Genomic DNA, 22,288 nt, shown 5'->3' with positions numbered 1-22,288 from the left:
CTTAGTTCTGTTGCCTAATTCATCCTTTGAGGAGTGGGTTTATTTGCCCCTCCTCTCACCCCAGGACCATATGCTGACACTGGGTAGAAATAAAAGAGAAGATCAGAGCTGAGTTCAGGCCTTTGAGTAACAAATATATGCATGGCCTGGAGAAGGAGGGTCTGACAGTAGTTCCTGAGTGATTCAGGAATCTGTGTCTGCAGAATCTTGAATCTTTGAGCTCCTGAGGCCTTTGTGAAGTTAGACATATTACAGGAAAACAACAACAACCCCCAGATTCAACAACTATCGTGGACCACTATGAGGTTTAATCACTTTCTTGAGAACCAAAAATGAAGTTGGTAATTACACAGCCCTGCTTACACATCACTGCAATGTTTTTGTTGTTGTTGTTGTTAACTGGCCCATTTAAAATCAGAGGCATGAGATAGAACAGATATACCACTTTACATATGTAAAATGTTAATCTGGGGTTCAACCATCATGAACCTTATTGACCTTGAGTTAGTCACTGCCCTTTCCTGGTCCTCAATTTTCTCACTGTTGACTTGTGGGGTTTTAGAGGATCTCTAAGTTCCTCTCTTGCCTTGCCTTTCTGGGATGCTAATTAGCACAACCTCTTAATTTTGGTTTATATGCACAATGTTGAGTCATATTCTCCATGGCTTTGTCTGCTCCACCCTGCTCTCTGCTGCTTCTGGGCAAATGCCCCCAGATGAAGCAGTGGGAAGTTTCCTATGTGGGATCCCCTTGCAAAGTCCTCTCTGCCCTAGGCTTCCTTCACCTTGAGATGCCTCTGCCCTCTTGTGTACTTTGCATGTTAAACACCAAAGGCTTTCCGGTAAGTTCTCAGGGACAGGGGAAGCAGGTAGCCTGTATCTGGAAGCCATCATCAGCATCCCAGGACACTAATATCCCTACAGTCCTTATAAGGAAAGCTGATAGCTAAAGTAGTTAGTTTTAAAGAAACCTCCTCCAAGACTTCTCAAGTTGAATGTGAGCCTGCGTAGGAGGCCAGTGGACAGAAATGCCTGCCCAGACAAATCATCTCCCAACACATGCTCTAAACACATGGACACAGTGGTATGGGTGGAAAACTTGAAAGGCACACTCCTTGTGAAAGTAATGGTCCAGGATTCACTGTTAAACAGCAAACAGTGGAGACCAGACAAAAAATGGCAAGGGTTATTTGGCAGGTTAAAAAAATGTAGTGATGGAATAGTTCTGCACTGACTCTATCAATGGGCACAAGAATCTGCATGTGATAAAATTACACAGAACTGCATGTGCATGTACACACACAAATGAGTGTGTGTTATACTCTGAAATCTGAAGAGTAAGGTCTGTGGATTGTACCGATGTCAGTTTCCTGGTTTTGAGATCATACTGTTATGTAAGATGTTACCATTGGGAGGAAACTGGGGTAAAAGGGCACATGGACCTATCTAGTATTTTTGAAACTTCCTGTGAATCAATAATTACTTCAAAATAAAACTAAAAACACCCCCCAAAACCAAGCACCTAGTGCGGTGAGTGGATCTGGCTATGTCTCCCCACCAGCCTGGGACACAAGTGCCAATGCCCTCTCCAATATCTTATTAGTAACAGCCACCCCTTTACCATCAGGATCATGGTCATGATCATCAAGGCTCCCACTTATGGAACACTTACTATGTACTAAGCACACTTTCTCATTGGCATCAACAACCCCACCAGAATATCATCCCCATTTTGCAGAAGATCATGACCCTGGGAAGAGCTGAGTAGAGCCCCAGGCCATAGAGTTACTGTAGGCCAAGCTCTGACCCAGGTCCGGGACTCTAGTGCTCACACTTGGGGCTGAAAAACCAGAGAGGAACAGGACTCTGTGGAGCTGTTGTGGCACTTGATGCATGTTCCCTGGAAACCACTCAGGCACATCCCTCAATCTGTCTCAAAGGCGTCTGCACCAAGGCAGCACATAGCACAGTGACACCACCTTCCTGTCCCATCCCTCACCCCTGTTCTGGCCAGAAAGCCACATCTGTAGAGAAGCAAAAAAAAAAAAAAAACAAACCAAAAAAAACAAACCAAAAAAACATCACTTACAAGTTCTTCACGTTGGTGATGCCACGGAATGCCTTCCTCGGGATCCCTAGGATCTGGTTTTCGCTCAGATCTCTAAACAAGAAGAGAAGAGGCACATGCATTAACGACCAAGGCCCGGCTTTATCTGCATCTCATTATGACAACAAAACCTCTCACAGGCTGCCTCTGCGGTCAGGAGTGTTGGAGGCACTGTTTAGTCTCAGGCCCCAGGCTGCTATGAGCCTTCACATTGTTCCTCTAGTGATGGCCTTTGCTGAAATGGTTACCAGGCGGGAGCAGCTCGCCTCCAGGGCGGGCTCTGTGGGTGGTCTCGCACCTCCAGGCCACGAGCCAAGACGCTGGGTTATTTGTTGCACACAGACCGCACCCAATTCTGTTTTGCCACCTCCCAGAGAGACCCCTGGCCCCCCTTCCCCAGGCCGTCCCTCCCCCACTTCAGGGTCAACAGCACTCAGTCTCCCATCTCTCAGGGACTCTCTGCCTTTGTCATTTGGGATTAGAAGGGAACCTGGCAACCCTGATTTTCTGATGGGGGATGACCATCTCTGTTTATTCTAGAGACCCAGACACCCTGGGGGCCTCCTAGATCAGCTAAGTGACAGCCATGGTGAATTCAAATTGCATTTGCACAAACCTGTCCAAAATGGGGGTCCCATGGGCACCCCATCTAGCATTAAGAGTGCTAATGTGTTGCTTTGAGGAGGAAAGGTAAGGGACAAAGTGTCAGGTCTTGAAGCTGGCTCAAACCCGGGTCTCATACCAGGGTCCTCTTTAAGAATCCCCAAAGCCTCAGTTTTCTTTCCTAAGACCTATGCAGCTTTTTTTCCTTTTTGTTTCCCCCTTTTCCCCCTAAACAAACACATACACTTGTTTTCATTCATACCTCAAGCTTGCTTGGAATTTCAGTGAGAAATCAGTCATAACTGCATGTCTCTACACACATACACACAAACATATACATACATATCCATCATATGGACATGTATCTATAGATACGGATATATATCTCAATTATTTTGAAAATAACACAAAAACTTTTAGATATTAAGGTACAAAACCATCTACCCAGACCATAACCACTGTTACCAATTAGGAGCAATATGTATAAATTTCACAATATGATCTCATAGTATATAGTCAGTCATAAACTCTTTTTTCACTTATTATATTGAGAACATCTGTTCATGTCATTAACAGTACATGTATGCCAACATTTTTAATCACTGTATATCATCCAATTGTATAGAGGGCTATGCGATCCCACATTGTTGGGTATTTGCCATTTAAGGAAACATGAGGATGGGTTTTCCTCCCCAGACATTTTTGGGACAATTGTTCGGCCACTTCCTTGGTATAAAGTCCCATAAGGAGCATGTGCTGGGTCACAGGGTAAACGTCTGTAACTGCTGAGTCGTCCTAGAGGGAGATTGTACCAATGGACACTCCTACACTTAGGTTTCCACGGGAACCTAATCAAAAGCTAAAGAGGATTCCAAATAAAGAGAGGTCAGACAACCATCCTTCACTGAAACTTAGGCCATCTAAATTAACATTTTGTGAAGGGGCAGGAGGAAAAACAGAAAGCAGAAGAGAGGCATCACTTTCTTGCTCTCACCTGCTGAGAGGAGCTACCACACTCTGAGTGGGTGACTGGAGTTTCAGACACTTGGGGATTGTCTGGGGCCACTGTTAAGCCCCAACGCAAGGCTCAGAGTTGGGGTAGGGTGCAGATATAACTACCAGTGGCTTCTGGGGCTGAATAACAGGGTATTCCCCATCTCAAATCCAGTTTCCTCTGTCTGCAACGGTGTAAATAAATTTAGATGCACAAGGAGCCCCACTGCAGGCTCCCCTGGCCAGGCCTGATTCAATGAGCAGGGCTCCAGCCTGGAGTCGGGGCACCGAACAAAGCCTATGGTGACAGCAGAGGTCAGGCAGGTTCACCAAGGTCACTCCTCTGCTCTCCATCAGACTCCAGGGGAAGGGGGTGCAGGTCCTGTCATCTGACTAATGCAATTTCCACCAGGCATCTGGGCTGTACTCAAGGCTCCAGCAACCACAATGGGTCTAGTCTTTTCTGCCAGGTGAAGGCTGGTCTCCAGGACAGTGAGCCCCTGTCCACTATCCTCCCAGGCTTGGCCGCTATCTTTGGCCACTCTGGGAAACAGCTCGGGCCGCTGTGCCGGCCAAGGGGGAATGATCAAAATCAGGGGCAGGGGAAACAAACAGGAGAGAGGTCTGGACTGTCAGCTCTAACCATGTCTGGAAGCCAGGTGAAGGGGCACCTACTCCCGTAATGCATTAACCCTTTGACTTTAATGTAGCCTTTGAGTTTAATGAGTTGACATGTAGCCTCAAACATCCTGAAGAAATAACAATTGTATAAAGGTTCCAACTTGCCATATGGTGGGCTGAAAAGAGGAGAGCAGCATTTTAGCTGAAAAATCTGGCCCACCTCCTGAGAGACGCTCCACAAAAGCCATCACACAGGCAAAACCCTGCAACTGCACGGGGCAGCCTCTCGGGTTTCTGGTCACTACTTTCTTGCTGGAAATACACCCAGTCTTGCTCCCAGTTTAAGGGACCCCATTTAAAAGCACAGCTTTCTTTCCACCTCCTTGCCATGGCTTTCCTCCTGCTGTAACCGAGGAAAACAGTGGATTGTAGGGAATTTATCTGTTCCCCATGACAATCTGCTTGTAAATTTTATTAATTTTATTTTCCATTGAGCCTCTGTTCTCCAGCTAACAATACCACTGCCATCCATCTGCAGGATTGTATATTGATTTCATAAATACCTCCAGTGGGCTGACAAACTGACAGCTTTAATGGTGTTACTGATGGGGCGTGGAGGAGGGTTCAGGGCTGGGTGCTTCATTTTCGGTAACTGTCCCTTCACAATTATCTTGGGGCCTTTGTGAGGGCTCCTAATAGTGTGTTTATCTCAGCGTGATGCCAGAGCATGGAGCTATTGCTAAGCACCACCCATGAGAGCCACAAGAGCCACCATTTTCAGCTGACACTTAAGTAAAAATAACAAAATCTATCCGTAGTGCCCAAGAGCCTAGTTCCGGCCAATTGCTTGCTGGGGGTTTAGTGCCTTGCCCTTCCTGAGGGAAAATGTTCAGAAATAACCAGGGAAAGGGAACTTTTTTAAAAAAACATTAGATATAAGGTATGAGGCTGGAGCACAGTGAGAGGGTAAGGGGCGTGTGCTGAAATTTTCTGGGGGAAATAAAGGAAGATGGCTGGTGGGAAAGGTTTTCTTGGTTGGCAGTAGGGCTATGGATTGGGATGCCTTTTTAAATAATTAGGACTCTGAAAGAAAGGAGGACTGCATTAGCTAAAGTGCATTTTCCTGCTTCCGGAAAATGATTAACCGACGGATTATTCCATCCAAAAACACAAGACCAAAGAGGACTTATTAAGGAGACAGTAAGTCAAATAGGAGTTGGCAAGCACCAATATATCCCCCTTCCAGCCAGCACCCCCCCTTTTTAATTTACTAAAATGCTTTGGACACAGATTAACTTTCTTCGCAAATTTATTATTGCTTCATCTACCTTGAAACGGGAACTGCAGACACTTTGATAAATGGATTGAAAGGTTGTCTAGTTCCAGTGGAGCTTTGAAATGCTTCCCAGTGCTCTCTCTGCAATGTCAGGCAGGCTTTGTTCTCAGAGCAACAGTGAATGACAGTCCCCACCTTCACCCCCACCCCTGCCCACCCCATGTTTACCAGGGAAGATGGCAAGGCGAGAAGCAGGAAAACAGTTTCCTCTGCTCAGTGGGGACAATGCATTGGTCTCAGTCACATTCACACTACCCGGAAGTCTTGTCTGTGTTAAATGGCAGTTTGTGGGAGGTGAAATTTGTTCCTAGATATCAATCTCGAATTATTCTGAATGTACCAGAAGGGGTTCAGAAGCTCCCCCAACCTTGGTGAATTCTTGTTTCTGAAGTGGGGAGGGCCACTTATTAGTGGTATGATCATGCTAGGTACTGAAATGCTCTATGCCTCCATTTCCCCATCTTTAGGGCAGGGGCTTTACTGACTTCCTAGGTTAATCACGGGGATGAAAGGAATTGATATATATGCACCTTGCAAATCACCTGGAATCCTATAGGCATTCAACGAATGGCTGCATTTATTTCTTGGATTTTCTGCCCAGTTAGCCCTGAATTTTACATTGCCGAAAACGTCCTTTATCATCCTCTTCAGGATATATGCCTACAACTATGCAAAGAATAAAACACATAAATGTTAACTAATATTCTTTCTATAAAATCTGAGCGAGGAATCGAAGTTTCCCTCATCTATCATCTAGACAGGAGTATCCCTATTTGATTCTAGAGTCTTTTGAATGAAAGAGGAGAGCTTGATTCAGGAGAGAAGGTCTGTCTCAGTTTGGGCTCTCAAAGAAGTTGACATTTAGCCAAGTGATGGATTCACACTTGCATCCTGGGAGAGACTAGTAAAGGATGCAGGAAGCAGGATGAACAAGGGAAATAATTATAGGTCAGTTAGGTAAAGTCCTGGCCTTGTCTCTAACCAAGGGATCTGGGTCATTGTAGCCCTGCATCAGACAGTCCTTGGTTAGCGATCACCCAAGAGAAATACAAATTGCTGGGCTTTGCCTGCTCTCCATAAGGCTAAACACGGTGACTCCAAGACTCAACGACAGATTGCTGAGGAGGTTCCCAGTCATGACCTTTACCAGCAAAGTCTAAAGAAGCAGGAGATAGGAGCCAGAGTCAGTAAAGGGACCCAAGGGATCCATCTCAAAGCATTCATAAGAAGGCTTCAAGGACAGTTCTCCTGATTCAGGAAGTTCTCAGAAGATTTAAAAAAAAAAAAAAAAAAAAAAAGATCACTCATGAAAGATGACATATCCAGGACCGAAGATCAGGAGGCCACAGGGAGAAGCTTAGTGACCAAAGGAAATTAGAACAATGCAATCTGATGCCTTCTTTGTCTACTTCCCCAGACCTTGCACTGAGACCAACAGGCACTTTTTTAGTAACTTAAAAAAGAAAAAAACAAAAACAAAAACAAAAAAACTACCAACCCTTGATTAGCCAAAGTAAATGAGGGGATGATCTAAAAGCATTTCTATTTGGAACCATTATTGGATTTGAGATCAGGGAAGTGGATTACTATTCTGATTCTCTTTGGCCTGAGTATGTATTAAAATTACTTTCCCACTCACTGCCTAATAGGAGGAAACCTGCCCACTGATGCAGTAGGTATCAATCAAAACTCATTTAGGGATTTAAAACATTTCTGATGGATAATCCGTGAGTCTAAAAGTTCTTATACTCGCAATTGCTGCCTTCTTACACAAGGCCTGCTCCCCCTAGCCCCAACTCCTATAGTAACTGTGACATTATCACTCTGCTCTCAGAACAGAAGAGAAAGATGTTGTTTTGCTTACCTTATTTTATACAGTGGGAGGGAGGGACAAACATGCAGGAAAAATGATTCCCTGGGGATTCTACAGTGTGAACTTTGGGGAGGATTTATCTTAAAAGGTAAATCTCTTCTGCAGGCAATTTATCTTAATAAGCAAGACTGTATGTCTTCAGTTGGGTCACTGTCAAAACCAGGTGAGCCCCAAGCATATGTCTCAGCTGAAAAGTCCTGGTACCTCTGGCTGGGTGTCTAGTCAATGGTATCCTTTGTCCAAGAGAGATTATGATGGAAAAACTGAACCATTTCCTGAAAGAACTGCCACCTGCCTCAGGGATCCAGAGGATCAAAGTATCAATGGGGGACAGAAAACCAAAACATGACCAAAAAATTATTTTCCACTGCTCCAATTAGTTTCTAAATATTTCATCACACCAGTTTATGTGCTTGTTTCCTTGATGTTAAAAAGTCACTGAAGGAAAGAGATCAGTAAGAGCTCCTTTCATTCTGCCTTCTCCGACAATCTCATTAGAAAAGTCCTAATCATACCATTCAGATGTTTAAGATTGGCAGATTAAATGTCAGCTCAGACTCTTCACGCAACAAGAAAATAAATTTAGCACCTACTGTATGCTATTCTATGTCACATGTTGAGGCACAGATGTAAACGGAACCAAGTTTCTGTTCTCCTGGAGCTTGTATTCTCTTCGGCCCCCAATACAAATAAACAGACCTTTTCATACAAATGACTGGAAAATAAATACTTAGACATCCCCAAAAGTAAGAGCTGCAGTTTCACTGTTTTTTCCTTTTCAACAAGAAGACACCCTATGTCTAAAGTTACACTGAGGATTATTGCTAACCAGCAAGGAAAATAATTCACAGCTTTGTTTTACCTATTCAAGGCTCAAAATCTTTTTAGTTTTGGGGTGGCAGTGCAGGGGAAGGGGAAGGGAAAGATGCCAATCGAATCACTGGGACTTGCAGGGATCCAGTCTTGTTTCATCAAGTACTTTGATTCTGTCTTTCAAAGTGGACAGTCTGATAAAAATCATGACAGTTTGAAGACGTTATTAAGAGTTGGCATGGCACGGGGCAGCTGTTCTCGCAGTGGGGCTCATGGTCTACCTAATCAGAATTTAGTGATGATGCTTCAAAAAAAAAATACAGATCCCTGGTCTTAAAATAATTTAGATAGGATAATGGTATTGTGGGTTATGTTTCCCTCCATTTAGATCTTTGTCTTTGAGAGATACATACTGAAATAATTAAGGATTAAGTGATGATGTCTGGATTTTGCTTCGAGATAATGTAGAAGAGGGGGAAGTAGGTGGAGGTATAGATGGACTAAGATTGGCCATGAATGGATACTTATTGAAGAGCTGAGTGCTAGGTGCAAAGGAAGTTCATTTATAATTTGTGCTTGACTTTTATGTATGTGTGAAATTTTCCATAATAAAAAAAATTAATGCAGATTTCTGGGACCCATCCGAGATCTACTGAATCAGAAACCCTAGGGATAGGCTTTAGAGTGTAAACTTTGAACAAGTTTGAGAATGTGGGTAGGATGATTTGTGCATGGGATTAGGTGGCAAGTTCACACCCCAGCTGTGCTACTTAATGGGCTGTGTCTTTAAGAGCATCAATCAATTCTGAGCCTCAACTTGTGCTTCTGTGAAATCCAGATAAGCATCAAGAGTAATGAAAAATCAAGTGCTTCTTCTATACTCGAATGCAGTATATAAACGTAAATCAGTATCTTCATTTTTTTAGCAGAAAGCTAACAAATATAGCATCCTACTATCTTAAACGTCTAGGGGAAATTTTGGGTCGAAGATGCAAAGGTCTCCTGTGTCTCAGGTGTGAGCCTGCGGGATTTGGGCAAAATGCTTACAGGACACTAGTGTCACAGGAGAAGGCTGAAGGGGAACAGGGTGACAATATCTAATCCACACTTGACAAAGCCACCCAGGGGCCCAGTTGGAAGCTGAACTAGCAGGGGGAAGAGTCCATGGATGCTTAAAACTTCCCCCAGGACCCCAGCAATTCAGGAAGAGGAAACCAAGCGTTTTGTCCCGGGCCTCTCCTAAATGTGCAGGGAAGACTCCGTTGATTGGGATTAGCACATTCTGGTGGGGCCTCACAGACAAATGTTTTCCCAGGTTTCTAGGAGGGTTGTAGTAGAGGGGAGAGAGCACTGGAGGGCAGGTAGGTAATGAGCAGCCAGGCCCTGAGGCAGATCTCAAGCTGTGACCATTCCAAAGCAGATGAAGGCCTGGTGTTTGAGCACCATGGAGCTAAGTATCACTTAGACAGGGACTGAGGGCTGAATGTAAGGTTAGGGTTATTGGTTTGCTCTACGATTAGTCACTAATGTACATCCTTCCTGTCTCTTTATGGGCAGATATTCTAAAAATCACAAATTCAAATGCATTAGGATCATGCAGGTTAAAGGAAATGAGCAAAGCAGGCTGACTGTGGACACAAAGGAAGTGAGGGGTGAAATGGGGGATGCAGGGCCCACCCCAATGAATTTCTCCCAATTAAAAACAAATAACCCTCTGTGCTAGTCAACAGGACACTTCATCCCAGGGCCTGAAGGGTACAGAGGCCAGCACCCCCCCACAAAGGATCTGCTAATTCTGGGACAGCATTCCTCCACAGAAATATAACATGAGACACCCAAGCAATTTAATTTGTTCCATTAGCTGCATTAAAAACAGTAAAAAGAAACAGGTGAAATGAATTCAGTAAAGTATTCTGCTTAACCAAATATATCCAAAAATATTATTACAACATGTAATAAATATAAAAATATATTAAAGAGATACTTTACATTATTTTTTATACTGCATCTTCAGAATCTGGTATATATTTTATATACATGTCAAGTCAGACCAGCCACATTTCAAGTGCTCAATAACTACACATGGCTAGCACCTATTACATTGGACAGTGAAGCTCTAGAATAAGGCTAGAAGCTGGATGTTGTACTTCTGCACCCACTCTCTGCCAAGAGAGGAAAAGAGTATTAAATGTTGGAACCAATCTAAAGGAGCCCAATGTGGGCCTCCTTGGGGATGGGGGGTGGGTATACAATAGGAAATGTGAAAGGGAACCATTCAAGATAGAAACCTTTAGATTTAAGGAAGCAAACCATGGCTTGAAATCTCCCAGTCATTCAGCCATCCCTCCTATGAGCAGAGAACCTCCTTCCAGCCATTAGGATTTAATTTGCGTCTTTCTGAACCAACACCCCTCCAGGGCTGGCAGGGTTAACCAATGCTTCCAGTCCAAACAGAAGCTTTCTTAATTTAATTATCATATGTAATGCCAACTAAGGCTCTTTGTGTTCATGAGACAGCACTATAACTGACTGATGATCTCCAGCAAATGGTACAGAGGCTGAGCTGCTCAACAGCTCACTAATTCCTAGAATTATCACAATTTAGCGACAAGGTAGTTACATTAGACAGGTATGAGGAGCTCTCAACAGTCCAATTGTGCCTTCTGTTCTGGTCCAGACATCCCTGCTTAACTAACTGGTTCAGGAAACATCATTAGGATTCTCACTACCATCATCTGACTCCAGCTTGTGTGTCCATTGCCATGTACCATTCAGGAGGTATAACTGAGATTTTGGTGTTTTTACATCATAGGCAGAAATCTGATGTTGAAAATCACTAGAGTCTAAGGATCTAATTATATACCTGAGATAGTCCTCTGCCAATTTTGAGGCCCAATGAAATGTTTTGATTTAATTTACCAATCCTGGTGTGAGTATGCGGTGTAGGGTATCCACCTGGTTCAAAAGCATGGGACCAGGGTTTTCTTTTTCCCTTGTCTGAAGCTATGTGTCTGCCCAATAGCGTTGGGGAAAGGGAGCCCATTTCTTTGCATTCCATCCTCCTCCTGGCTGACATACTGTTCCCACCCCCTCCTTTCCCTCCGTCCCTCTCCCTTGGCATCCCTCTGAGGCTTTCATCCCTAATTTGATTGTCGTAGCTGACACTGTCAATCTGAAACCCAGTAGCACGTCTAATGCTGGCTGGACAAGGGGAGTGCATGGGGAGCAGAGGGGGAGGCAAATTCATCTTGAGAATAGCTTTATGTAAATCGATCTTCTGGCCGAAAGCTGGAGCCAAGCATTTGCTGATTAATTGGAGAAGCGTCCTTGTTCCCGTGTCTTCTTCAGAGAGATGGCCCAAATTGAGTCCTCTCCTCTTCACAAAGACATTCCCATGCCAAAAAGCTTTTGCAATTAGGAGATGAAACCTTGTGAGCGAGGGGGAGGCAGAGGGGTTGGGGGAGTGTTTGTGGAATTGTTCTGAAATGAAGTATGTGCATTTGGGCTGCTTCATGATTAATTGCTGACCTGGGCACCTTCATTTGCCTCCCAGATGGTGGTCTGGTAGCCTAGGTTCTGAGGAATAATATCCCATAGGTGAAGATCTGCTTGTACAATTAGCAAAAATTATAGGGGGTGGAAAGTATACTTTCTGACACGTTCTTTCGGTGGATTCCAAATTTATGTTTTCAGTTACCACTTGGGCTCATTCCTGTTAGCATCAGGAAGGAGGGAGTATCTGTGACTGACTCAATCTCTTTTCCAAGTACCTCTTACTGCCTTTGAAAAAGAAAGCTCTAACAAAATGCTGGATCATCCACATTGGTGGTCCTTTAACTCAGTGACTATTCCAGGGCACTGCTAAATCTGACCTTACCAAAAAGCTAAAGGCAGATTAGGGATTTAGGCACAGGTAAAAGTGAGTTTTGACCTAAACAGATTGCTCGTTTGCTAATCTATGTGCTGACTGAAGGTCCAGTTTATATGGAAACATGGTCGTTTCTGCTGGCTTCTTCGTAAATTATTAGTTTTGTGTGGTCAGAAACTTTTGCTGAGCAAAAGCCCTGACGTACAGCTGAAAAACATTTTTGTTGAATGGATTAAAAGTAAGTGAAAATGATTTCATGCTATTGCATATGGTTCATGGATGATCGAGAATAAATCTCAAGATATAGGGATTTCCCCCCACCCAAGTCTAGTTTGTCCCTTTAGATTATAAAGAGCTCTCCCCCTGTTGCCCCTACCCTTCTATCTCGGCCTCTTGGTGGAGTACTGTGCTTGAGGAGTAATGTCACTAGAAAAGGCTTGCATGCTAAAGAGCCACAGATAAAGCCTTTAACTGAAAAGGGTTTAGTGAGCTAAACTGAAGTATGGGAATGAGCAGTTACCTGGGGAGGGAGGCTAAGCAGACAAATAATTTGGTTTTTCGGAACAGAGTTTAAACCTGCTCTCAGAGGGTACAACAGATTTGGAAAATGGATTCCATCTAGAAAAGGGCTGTGTGCCGACAAGAACATGTCTCCAAGAACATCTTCTCCTCCTCCTCCCCGCCATTTCTAAATTCTGGAACTCACTGAGACTAGGAGAATACAGATAATGAAACTCTGGGTGCAAAAGGAGACACTTTTTTTTCCCCCCAGGAGACACTTTTAGCATCAAGCTAAGGAGATGTTAGAAAGGCATGGAAAGTTTAGATTATCTGTGTGATAATTTGCTCTGTGATCACTCTCCTTTCTGCCAAAGGGTCTAAAAGCTGTGGATTAAAAAGTCCAGTTGGGGAAGGTGGGAAGCAGAGAGGCAGCCCAAAGGGCTAAGGCTCTGTAGTCTGGGAGCAGGTGAAGCCATTTCCTGATTTCTATCCCCTGTAACCTTAAATGCTCAGGTTGGCCATGAAGAACACTCCTCTGGGTACCCTGCGTGTGCCTGACCCCAAGACTAATGTTTGTGGACTGAGCAACCCCTCCTTCCTCCACTGGGGAATATGCCATTGAGGTCCCTCTTCTGCCGTCCATTCTATTTCACTGAAGAAACATGAGCTCCCAGGAGAAGGGTAGGGGAGGGATAACATATGCCTTGGGCTGTAGCTGCCTTGTGGCTGGGGTCTGGAATGCAGAGCGGAGGCTCAAGAAAATGGGGCTTGTATATGCCTGTTCTTTCTTGTAACTTTTCAGAACCCCATTAAATAAGTGAAACCTCAGGGATGAAGGTGAGATGCTATCCTGAGGCCATCTGCTGATAAAATCAATGCGGCTTCAGAAAGGCTCAAAATTATCTTCTCCCCAAGCAGGAAAGCAATTCAGCAAGAGCTTCATATCCTGAGTTGCAAGGCCAGCCTCTCAAAGCCCAGTGTTGGATGAAGCATATAGCAGCAAAAGCTATTAAGCTATGTTAATACTATAGAACGACATTTCTCCTCGTGACCCCCTGCACTATTTATTGTTCCATTCAAAACAATTACAGTTATTGCTAATAACTCACACCTGTGGGTGTCCTGGTATCGACTAAAGCAGGATAGATGCTGTTTTCTTGCTTATTTATGTAAAAATGGATGCAGTTCAATAGGTTTACACCAAGCTTGAAGTTAACACTAATGCTTAATCCCAGACCTGCTTCTGGCCATTTAGCTTGAAAGGCAGTGGACAAGGGGTGCGTGCCGGGAGAACCCAGTGAACTGCACAGATGAGAGTAATCGGCGTTGAATGTGTGCTTGCTGCTACTAGTCTTATGCCCAGTACAACAAACTCGTTTGTCCCAAAGAGGGAAGGACCTCCACAGCAGGAGGTGGGGGCACAGAGGGACAGAAGGGCCACTCCTTCTGAAACAGCTCCCTTGCCTCTCTGAGACTGTTCATTAACTATAGCCTGAGCCACACTCTGCCTGGTAACTCAAGTCCCCTTCTTTCACACCTGACCCCAGAGGTCCTGCATATGCTCAAGACTCCTGGACACAGTGAAGCACAGTGCTGGAAGCATGGCTTGGGGGCCTGGAAGATCTTGGTGTGAGTTCAGACTTGGCCTCCTGCCAGCTATGTGACTTTGTATGAGTAGTTTATTGCCCTGTCTGGGCCTCAGTTTTCTCATCTGCAAAACGGGGACAATGAAAATACTTAGGTCAGGGAATTATTATAAAATGGCTAATGACTTTAGAGCTGTCTGTATGTTACCTGGCTGATAATAAGCACTTTAAATAAAAACTAATTATTATGAGTGCTTGTAACTGTTCAAGTGTGCATTCATACACTATGGCTAGAAGAGAAAATCCCCACAAATTCCTTGTCCCAGAGAATATTACAGAGGAACTCAAACTGTAAAGCAGCAACTCCCAGTCAAATTTAATACCAAAGAAAGCAATACTTGGGTTCTACTCAGCCTGCTGTGTCTCAAAGGTTCTCTGGGCCCTGCAGGGAGGCCCGACCTCATGGAATCGACCAGGCTGTCCTTGGATGGATGGTCAAGATGGGCATAGAGTTAAAAGCTCCACAGCTCTCTGTATATGCCCTAGGAAGCTGGCTGGAACTTCGGACTGAACAGCAACTGCTGTGCAGGGAAGCCAGCAGGAGGCGCCACAAAGAAGAAGGACAAGAAGGAGGCCTGGAGGTAGCTGGTGGGACTACTGGTATGACAGCAGGGTTTAGACAGGGGAGTGGCCTCAACCCAACACAGGCTCTGGGGCTGAGAGCAGGATGGTGACCACTGATCTCTGTACACACTCAGGACAAGTCAAGGCAGCCTTCCACCTTCCAAAGGAAGCTGGGGAACAGTGAGCTTACCTCGGGTGCAGAGCCATGCAGGAAACAGCCAGAAGAGGAGAGGCTGAGATCACTCAAGATGGAAGGTGAGTTGAATTTGCTACTAAAGCAAATTCCCTGGCTGTCTTTCCTACTCTGTGAAAACTGTCCTAGGGCTTACGTTTCAAAGAAAGGTCCTCATTAATAAGGTGACTACAGTGCACCCATGGAGTTAGGTGCTGTGGGTCAGAGCTAAGAAAATGAAAAGACACAGTCTGGGGAAGAGGACAAAGGGGGACAGCAAGTATGACATCACCTCTTAGGGAATGAAAGTCACCTCGGCAAACAGACCTGGCTGTATGAGGCAAGACACATCGGGCCTCTGTTCTCTTTTCTATTCCCAAACCCATCCTGGAGGCTGCTCAAGGAGTGAGAGGAAGTAAGCAGAAAGTCACTCTCTGAGTGCTGGTGTGGAGGGGCTGAGTCTGTGATCTGTAAAGTCAGCTGTGGATGGGTGGGAGAACCCAAGCTGACCCTCTCTGACCCAGAGAGGGACAGAGATAGATAGAGAGAGAGAGAGAGAGAGAGAGAGAGATGGAGACAGAGGGGCAGAGAGAGAGAGAGAGAGAGACAGACAGAGGGACGGAGACAGCATGAGCAATGGAGAAAGAGAGAGGGAAAAATGGGCAGAGACACAAAAACAAAGAGGAAGAGAGACTGACACAGTGAAACAGAGAATAAAACTAGAGAAAACAAAGAAAAGCGAAAGTCAAAGAGAAACACACATGCACAGAGTTATTTCCCAGAAGTGACCATGAAAGGCAGAGACACACAGAGAAAGAAGCACAAATGTGAGACAAGGGAAACAGGGTGGAGACAGGTTCACACACACAAAAGAGACACACAGAAAGAACCGGGTTGAGAGGACAACGGGCAGAGGAAAGCAAGAGGCAAAGATCAGGTGGAACCTGGCCAGGGGGTTGTGAGGCTGGCCCACAGAGATTCCTCTGCAAAGGATCCATCGTGTTTGGGCTTTCTCAGGATGAGGGCACCAAGAAGGGGAGGGGATCCAAGGCCTCTCTCACATCTGACTTAGGAGACTGCTCTGGAGACCAGGAAGTGCCATCCTCACTGTCTGGACCCTGCACTGAGCTCAGGCCTCCACCCCCTCCCAAACCTTGTCTGGGAGACCAGCCCCGCACAAGGAGGGGAGCTACCCAGGGCAAGGTCTCCTAGAGCTCCCATCTCTAACAAACTGCCCCAGTCCCTGGCTCCCTCAGCTCCAGAAGGCAGGCACTAGAGGTTCTGGCAGAGGAAACTTGTGAAGGTTTCAAACTTTTTACATTACAAAGCGAGTTTTTAAAAGCTCCATAAAATTTCAAGGCACATACTTAATGTTCAAATGGCAGAATATATCGATCCCTGCCCATCCTCTAGTATCTTAAGTTTACCCAGAGGACCATTTTATTTAATTAACTTGGTGCTTTATTAATATAAATATTCTCCTATTGATCATAAGAGGGCCTGACAGGCACTCAAGCTGGGTATACATCACCTTCCCTCTGAGCAGCGCCACTTAGAGGAGTAGTTGGCTCAGAATCAAGAAGAGTGGCAGGAAGTGGTCCCCTGGGATGTCAGGCACTGATGAATCTATAGCATTTTTTATGGAGGGAGTTGTTTTTTTTTTTTTTAAAGTTCCAGCTCCTTGATTCTCTTAAAGCAGAAAGCATATGGAAATGAGATATGAAAATGGTCTTGGCTTACACGTATCAATTAAGCATGTCAATACTTTAATTAAATCACCCAACCTAATGAGATTTATACCAATGAATATGTTTTATAGTTATAATAGCTTTTCTGGCCACTGTTCAAAATGTCAAATAAATTGTAAAAAGAGGATTAAAAAAAGACAAAATTGACGTTCTGAACTGAAGCCAGTTTTTTTCTCCCGTCTTTTCTTTCCCCTTTATTCATGTGATTTTGGACGATATATATAAAGTAATGGACCCTATAATGAATTGGTTTTTTAAGAGTCTTTTTCATTTTTCAATTCTAATCCTTCTTATCAACTTTTCTAAGCTTCACACCATTGAACCTGCGAACACCCTCACTTTCTTCTGGTCCTCTGCAGCTGGACTTCCTTGGTACACCCGCAGAGAGGAAAGCATACCCTCTTCCTTGACAAACAAAACCCCAAACAGGGCATGGGGTTAAAAGGCATGATTACTGAGAAGGCTATTACCAGAACATCAAAACATCTGGGTAAAAGTATTCTTAATCTCCTATGTAAAAGCTAGGCTAAAAGCCTATTTTCTCTAACTAAATAATGTGGCAAAAGCAAGCCAAGATTCTTGCTTCTCTCTTCTTATGCTTGTTTGGCTTCAGCTTTCCTAATCAATTTATTTCTGTATATAACTGTAGTCTATGTCCCCAAAGATAGAAAACAAAGAGGCCTTCTAGACAAGCGCGCACGCGCACACACACACACACACACACAGTGAAGGCGAGACACTTGAATGATAGGGGGCATTTGTACTGCTGTAGTGGATTCCTCCAGATAAGTCCCAGGCAGAACGAGCAAAGCTGTATGTTTTACAATGGAGGTTCAGAGTTACTATCGAAAACTGTGATTGCAAAAAAAGAAAAAAAAAAAAAAGAAAAAGAAAGAAAAGAAAAAATATAAATTATTCTGGAGCATTGATTCGAAATACACAAGTCCTGAAACCTAAGCCAGGCCATCGGTTGGAACGCTGCCCTCAATAAAGCAGAATGACAAGAAGGAGGAAGTGGGTACCCCTCAAACGTTCATGCTCCCTGATTCCTCTGAGGCTCTGGTGTAGGAGGGCTGTATCTGTGGCCTCTCACCCTTTCACAGCCAATGCCCTGCCAGTTCCCAGGGAGGGCAGCAAGAGCCAGCCAGTCCTCCTCATTTGATTCCCCTTGCTGACATGAGCTGGCCAACTTAGGGAAAAGAACCAAACACCCCAACCATTATTGGATATTATTATTCAGAATAAAGCCTCTTTGCTCAGAATGAGCAATGTTGATTCTCAACAAATTTTAGAGCTATAAGATTGAAGCTTCTTGATTTACAGATGGCAAACTGGAGCCCCAAGAGAGAAAGGGTCTGCCCAATGTCACAGAGCCTGGGGCAAGAATGCAGGACCCAGATTCTGTGGAGAAGGCTCCTGCCTTCCACATGTGTTGTTTCTGTTTAATATAAAAAGGGCAGGATGTCAGGGAGGTCTGGATGCAGTAGCTGTCATTTCCCTGGTTGCCAGGGAGCACCTGGCTGATCTGGCTAACTGGGCAGGTGCCCTCTCCCCTCTGTTATCTCTCTGCAACATCTGAACAGCGTTCCTAATGCTCTGCCTGCCTCTTTCTAGATTCATCCACCTGCCAAACATTTATTGAGCAGCTATTACATACTAGGCACAGGGGATAGGTGATGAACAGGATCTTTGCTCACAGAGTTCATAGAATTATAGGGAAGACAAACACAAGCAAACAACTGTACAGATGGACATTTATAATTCAGCTAGATGCTATGAAGAAGTAGAAGATGCTTACGTGATAGAACATGTATAATAAGAGTGCTCAATCCATACTAGGCAGCCAGGGGAAGTGAAATTCAAATGGATGAGCAGGAATCATGCAAAGGAAACAGTGCAGTGGTTCTCAAAGTGCAGTCTCCAGACCGGCAGCATTAGTATCATCTGGAAACTATTACAAATGCAAATTCTCGAATGCAATCCTAGACATAGTAAAATAGAAACTCTGGGGGTATGGAAAAGCCACTTGGGTGCTTTAGGAGAAATTTAAAAACAGACACAAAAGTAGAGAGAACAGTATAATAAACATTAACTTGAACAATTACCAATATTTTGCAAATTTTATTTCTTCTTTCCCCACCCCCTCCTTCCATGTACACACTGTTTTTTCTTTCTGGAGTAGTTTCAAAGCAAATCTCAGACATCAACTCATTTTACACATACACGTGTGTGTGTGTGTGTGTGTGTGTGTGTGTGTGTGTATTCCAGTATGCAATTCTAATCAATAAGGACTTTAAGTTTAACCATCAGGCATTATTACACATAACAAAATTAACAGTCCATAGTTGAGATCTAAATAAAGTCCCAGGAGTACATCTCAGCCACCTGAGTTTTAAACAAGCCTTCAGATGATGCTGGCCCATGCCCGTGGTTGAGAACCACTGGTGTAGAGCATGCTGGGAGGGGGATGGCGTGGCTTGAGAAGCTGACCAAGGACAGTGGCCAGAATAGGGTGAGGGCAGGGTGTGGCAGAGTGGTAACTGGTGGGGAGGAGAGGAGGTGCTAGCAGATGGGATCAGGTTTGGACAGGGGTCTCAGGACAAGAGCCACTGAGAGCACTAAGCAGGGAGGGGACAGTTCTTCACAAATGCTGGTGAGACTTTCAAAACTAAACCAGCAGACCAACAGGAATAGGTCTTCTTTATGCTCTTGCATTAAAAAATAACTGATACTTTAACGAATTCACATTTACATCTGGATTTTCACTTAAGAAGCCACAGACACTCGGGGCGCCTGGGTGGCGCAGTTGGTTAAGCGTCCGACTTCAGCCAGGTCACGATCTCGCGGTCCGTGAGTTCGAGCCCCGCGTCGGGCTCTGGGCTGATGGCTCAGAGCCTGGAGCCTGTTTCCGATTCTGTGTCTCCCTCTCTCTCTGCCCCTCCCCCGTTCATGCTCTGTCTCTCTCTGTCCCAAAAATAAATAAACGTTGAAAAAAAAATTAAAAAAAAAAAAAAAAAAGAAGCCACAGACACTCTGTCACCCTGAGCCTCTTCCTCACTTAGCTCTGCAGGGAGGAACACGCCCCAAGTCTACACACATGGAAGGGAGGGGTGGCAGATGCAAGGATAAAGAACTCAAAAGCAGCTGGGCTCCCTGGGGGGGGGGGGGGGGGGGGGTGTGAACCTGGTGCCCCAGGAACCCCAGCATGCTTTGGCATTTTCTGATGGGTTATAAATCTATCTCACCTCAGCACTTCATTAGAGGGGGATGCTGGGTCCTGTCCTCCAGACCAGTGGGCTGAGGCTTTGCCCCATAACCCCAATGTCACAGAAAGCTAGGGCAGGATCCTCAAATCCCTTGCTTTATTCTAGCTTCCCAGGCAAAAAGGTGGCACTTGTGGGGGGCATAGAATAAACGACTTGGGGGTCAAAGGGCATTTGGGTCATCCCTGCTGTGTGGGCATGCCTGGGGCATGTCACTCTCTTGCTGGTCCTCAAGGTCCCCACCCACCTCTCTCCCCTCTTCACCTCTTGTCATTGCCCTCGACCCCACCTCTACTATCTAACCCTCCCTACTCTCCGTGAATATCAGAGTCACGGTGGTGCCTTCCAGCATGCCTTAAGCAGTTCAGTGGGTTTTAAACTGCTATTTACATGCAGAATTGTTTTGTCCAATGAATGATTTCCGTAGTGCCCTGAAGTACAAAATAGCTCACACTGGATCTTCTCTGACTGAGGTGGTGAGGTGATGGGGAGCCAGGCTTTGTTGAACCCCCAATAACCCAGGGTGCTTTGACAGGTTTTGAGCATTACCAACTGCTTCCAAGCTGAGGCACGAGGATCAAAGCCTTGTCGGAGAACTCAGGAGAGAGGGCTACCACCAAGGCCCCATCACGCCTGCTTCCAGAACTCTGTCCCTCGCGCTCCATTTCCAGAAGCATACAAACATTCAGAGCGGGAAGACTGTACTCCATGAAGACTCAAAGTCTTACCTCATCTACACTTGCTTACAGTTGACTGACTTGGGGGCTACATGTTCTAGGTAAGAAAAAAAAAATGCATTTCACTTCCCTCCAGGCCTGTCCTGCTAGGCTTGCTTGGAGGGGGAGATTAGTGAGAAGCTGAATAGGGAAGGGAAAAAAACCCCAAATTGCCTGATGCTCCATTTCTGCTAATCAGTCTGTGTATATTCACAGCAGTGAATCAGAGCTCCCCTCAGAGAGGAAAGCTATGAAACTTTAAACATTCTGACCCTTACTTCCCCTGGGGGGCTAATCCAGCAAACTTTACTTTAGAAATAGTAATCGTGATAAAAACACCTTGCACATGCTTAACTAGCCCTTATCCGTTGCTAGTATTCTTTCAAGCATTTTGGCATAGGTTTCAATTTCTCTTTCCTATCAGGAGAATGCAGGAAAAACTCCCAAACATCTCTGCAAAATGCTAATTCCAGCTCTGGGGGCAGGCATAATGGCAGGAGGGTGAATTGCTATGGAGATAATACATTCAGATAGACACATGTGCATAATTAGAAGAACCCATAGCGAAAGGGGTCACATCTCTGATCTCTGGGAGAGGGCAGTTCCTTGGTGCCATAGTTTTGGTAGCACAAGGGTGCCCTGGGCTGGCACAGAAGTTCTAGATAATCCTGGGGTCCCTCAGTGTTCTAATCTCACAACCTTCTTTAAAAAGAAGAGATTTCCAAACTCTGCTCCCCAACAGGGATGTAGCCACAGAGCACGAGGAGATACTTGGAGTCCTAGCTTATGTCTGCACTTAGACTTATGTCTAAGTGCACCTAGCTTATGTCTGCACTTAGTGCAGAGAGATGAACATTTACTTGATAAGGACCTACTATGTGTCTACTTCCACTTCCAAAATGCTGAGACAAATACCACTGTTCTAATCGTACATGTTAAGGAGACCAAAGGACAAGTACCGGGCAACTTGCCCAGGGGCACAAGGCAAGGAGAGGTTGGGATTGAACATGTCTGACTCCAGAGCCTTGTCCTGCCCTTGTGAAACTCCAACAGTTACTTGGAGGGGCCTGGTTAATCCCATCCGTCTCGTGCCCCCACTTCTTCTTGTATCACAGTTAGAAAGGAGGACAGACTTTGGTACCCATGAACATGGAGATGAGGTCTAGACCTTTTGACTCGGAAAGAAGATGGCATTTTCCTGGTTTAATATTGCCAAATATTCTGGAGTTAAATACTATTTTATTTCAACATCTTTCATTTATTGGGGTCACACTGAAGCTTAGCATTTGTGATGAGGTGATGGGGATAGAACAGAATTTGAAGAGGCACTCTCTTTTGAAAAGATTAAAAAAAGGTTTTTTTTAACATTTATTTATTTTTGAGAGACAGAACATGAGCAGAGCGGGGCAGAGAGAGAGGAAGACAGAATCTGAATCAGGCTCTAAGCTCTGAGCTGTCAGCACAG

General features: G+C 44.8%; 1 protein-coding gene across 1 annotated transcript in view; it reads right to left on the bottom strand.

The window, feature by feature from the left end:
- The window catches only part of SLIT3 (slit guidance ligand 3), a 591,744-nt gene that overhangs the window by 187,100 nt on the left and 382,356 nt on the right, over window positions 1-22,288 (bottom strand). Inside the window, 1 exon segment of the mRNA XM_030327818.1 lies at window positions 2,089-2,160. Coding sequence (XP_030183678.1) covers window positions 2,089-2,160 — 72 coding nt within the window.

This window comes from Lynx canadensis, chromosome A1 (assembly GCF_007474595.2).
Source record: "Lynx canadensis isolate LIC74 chromosome A1, mLynCan4.pri.v2, whole genome shotgun sequence".
In the NCBI taxonomy this organism is placed as follows: domain Eukaryota; kingdom Metazoa; phylum Chordata; class Mammalia; order Carnivora; family Felidae; genus Lynx; species Lynx canadensis.
Note: the sequence above shows the minus strand (reverse complement) of the source record. Positions and strands in the feature narration are given on the sequence as shown.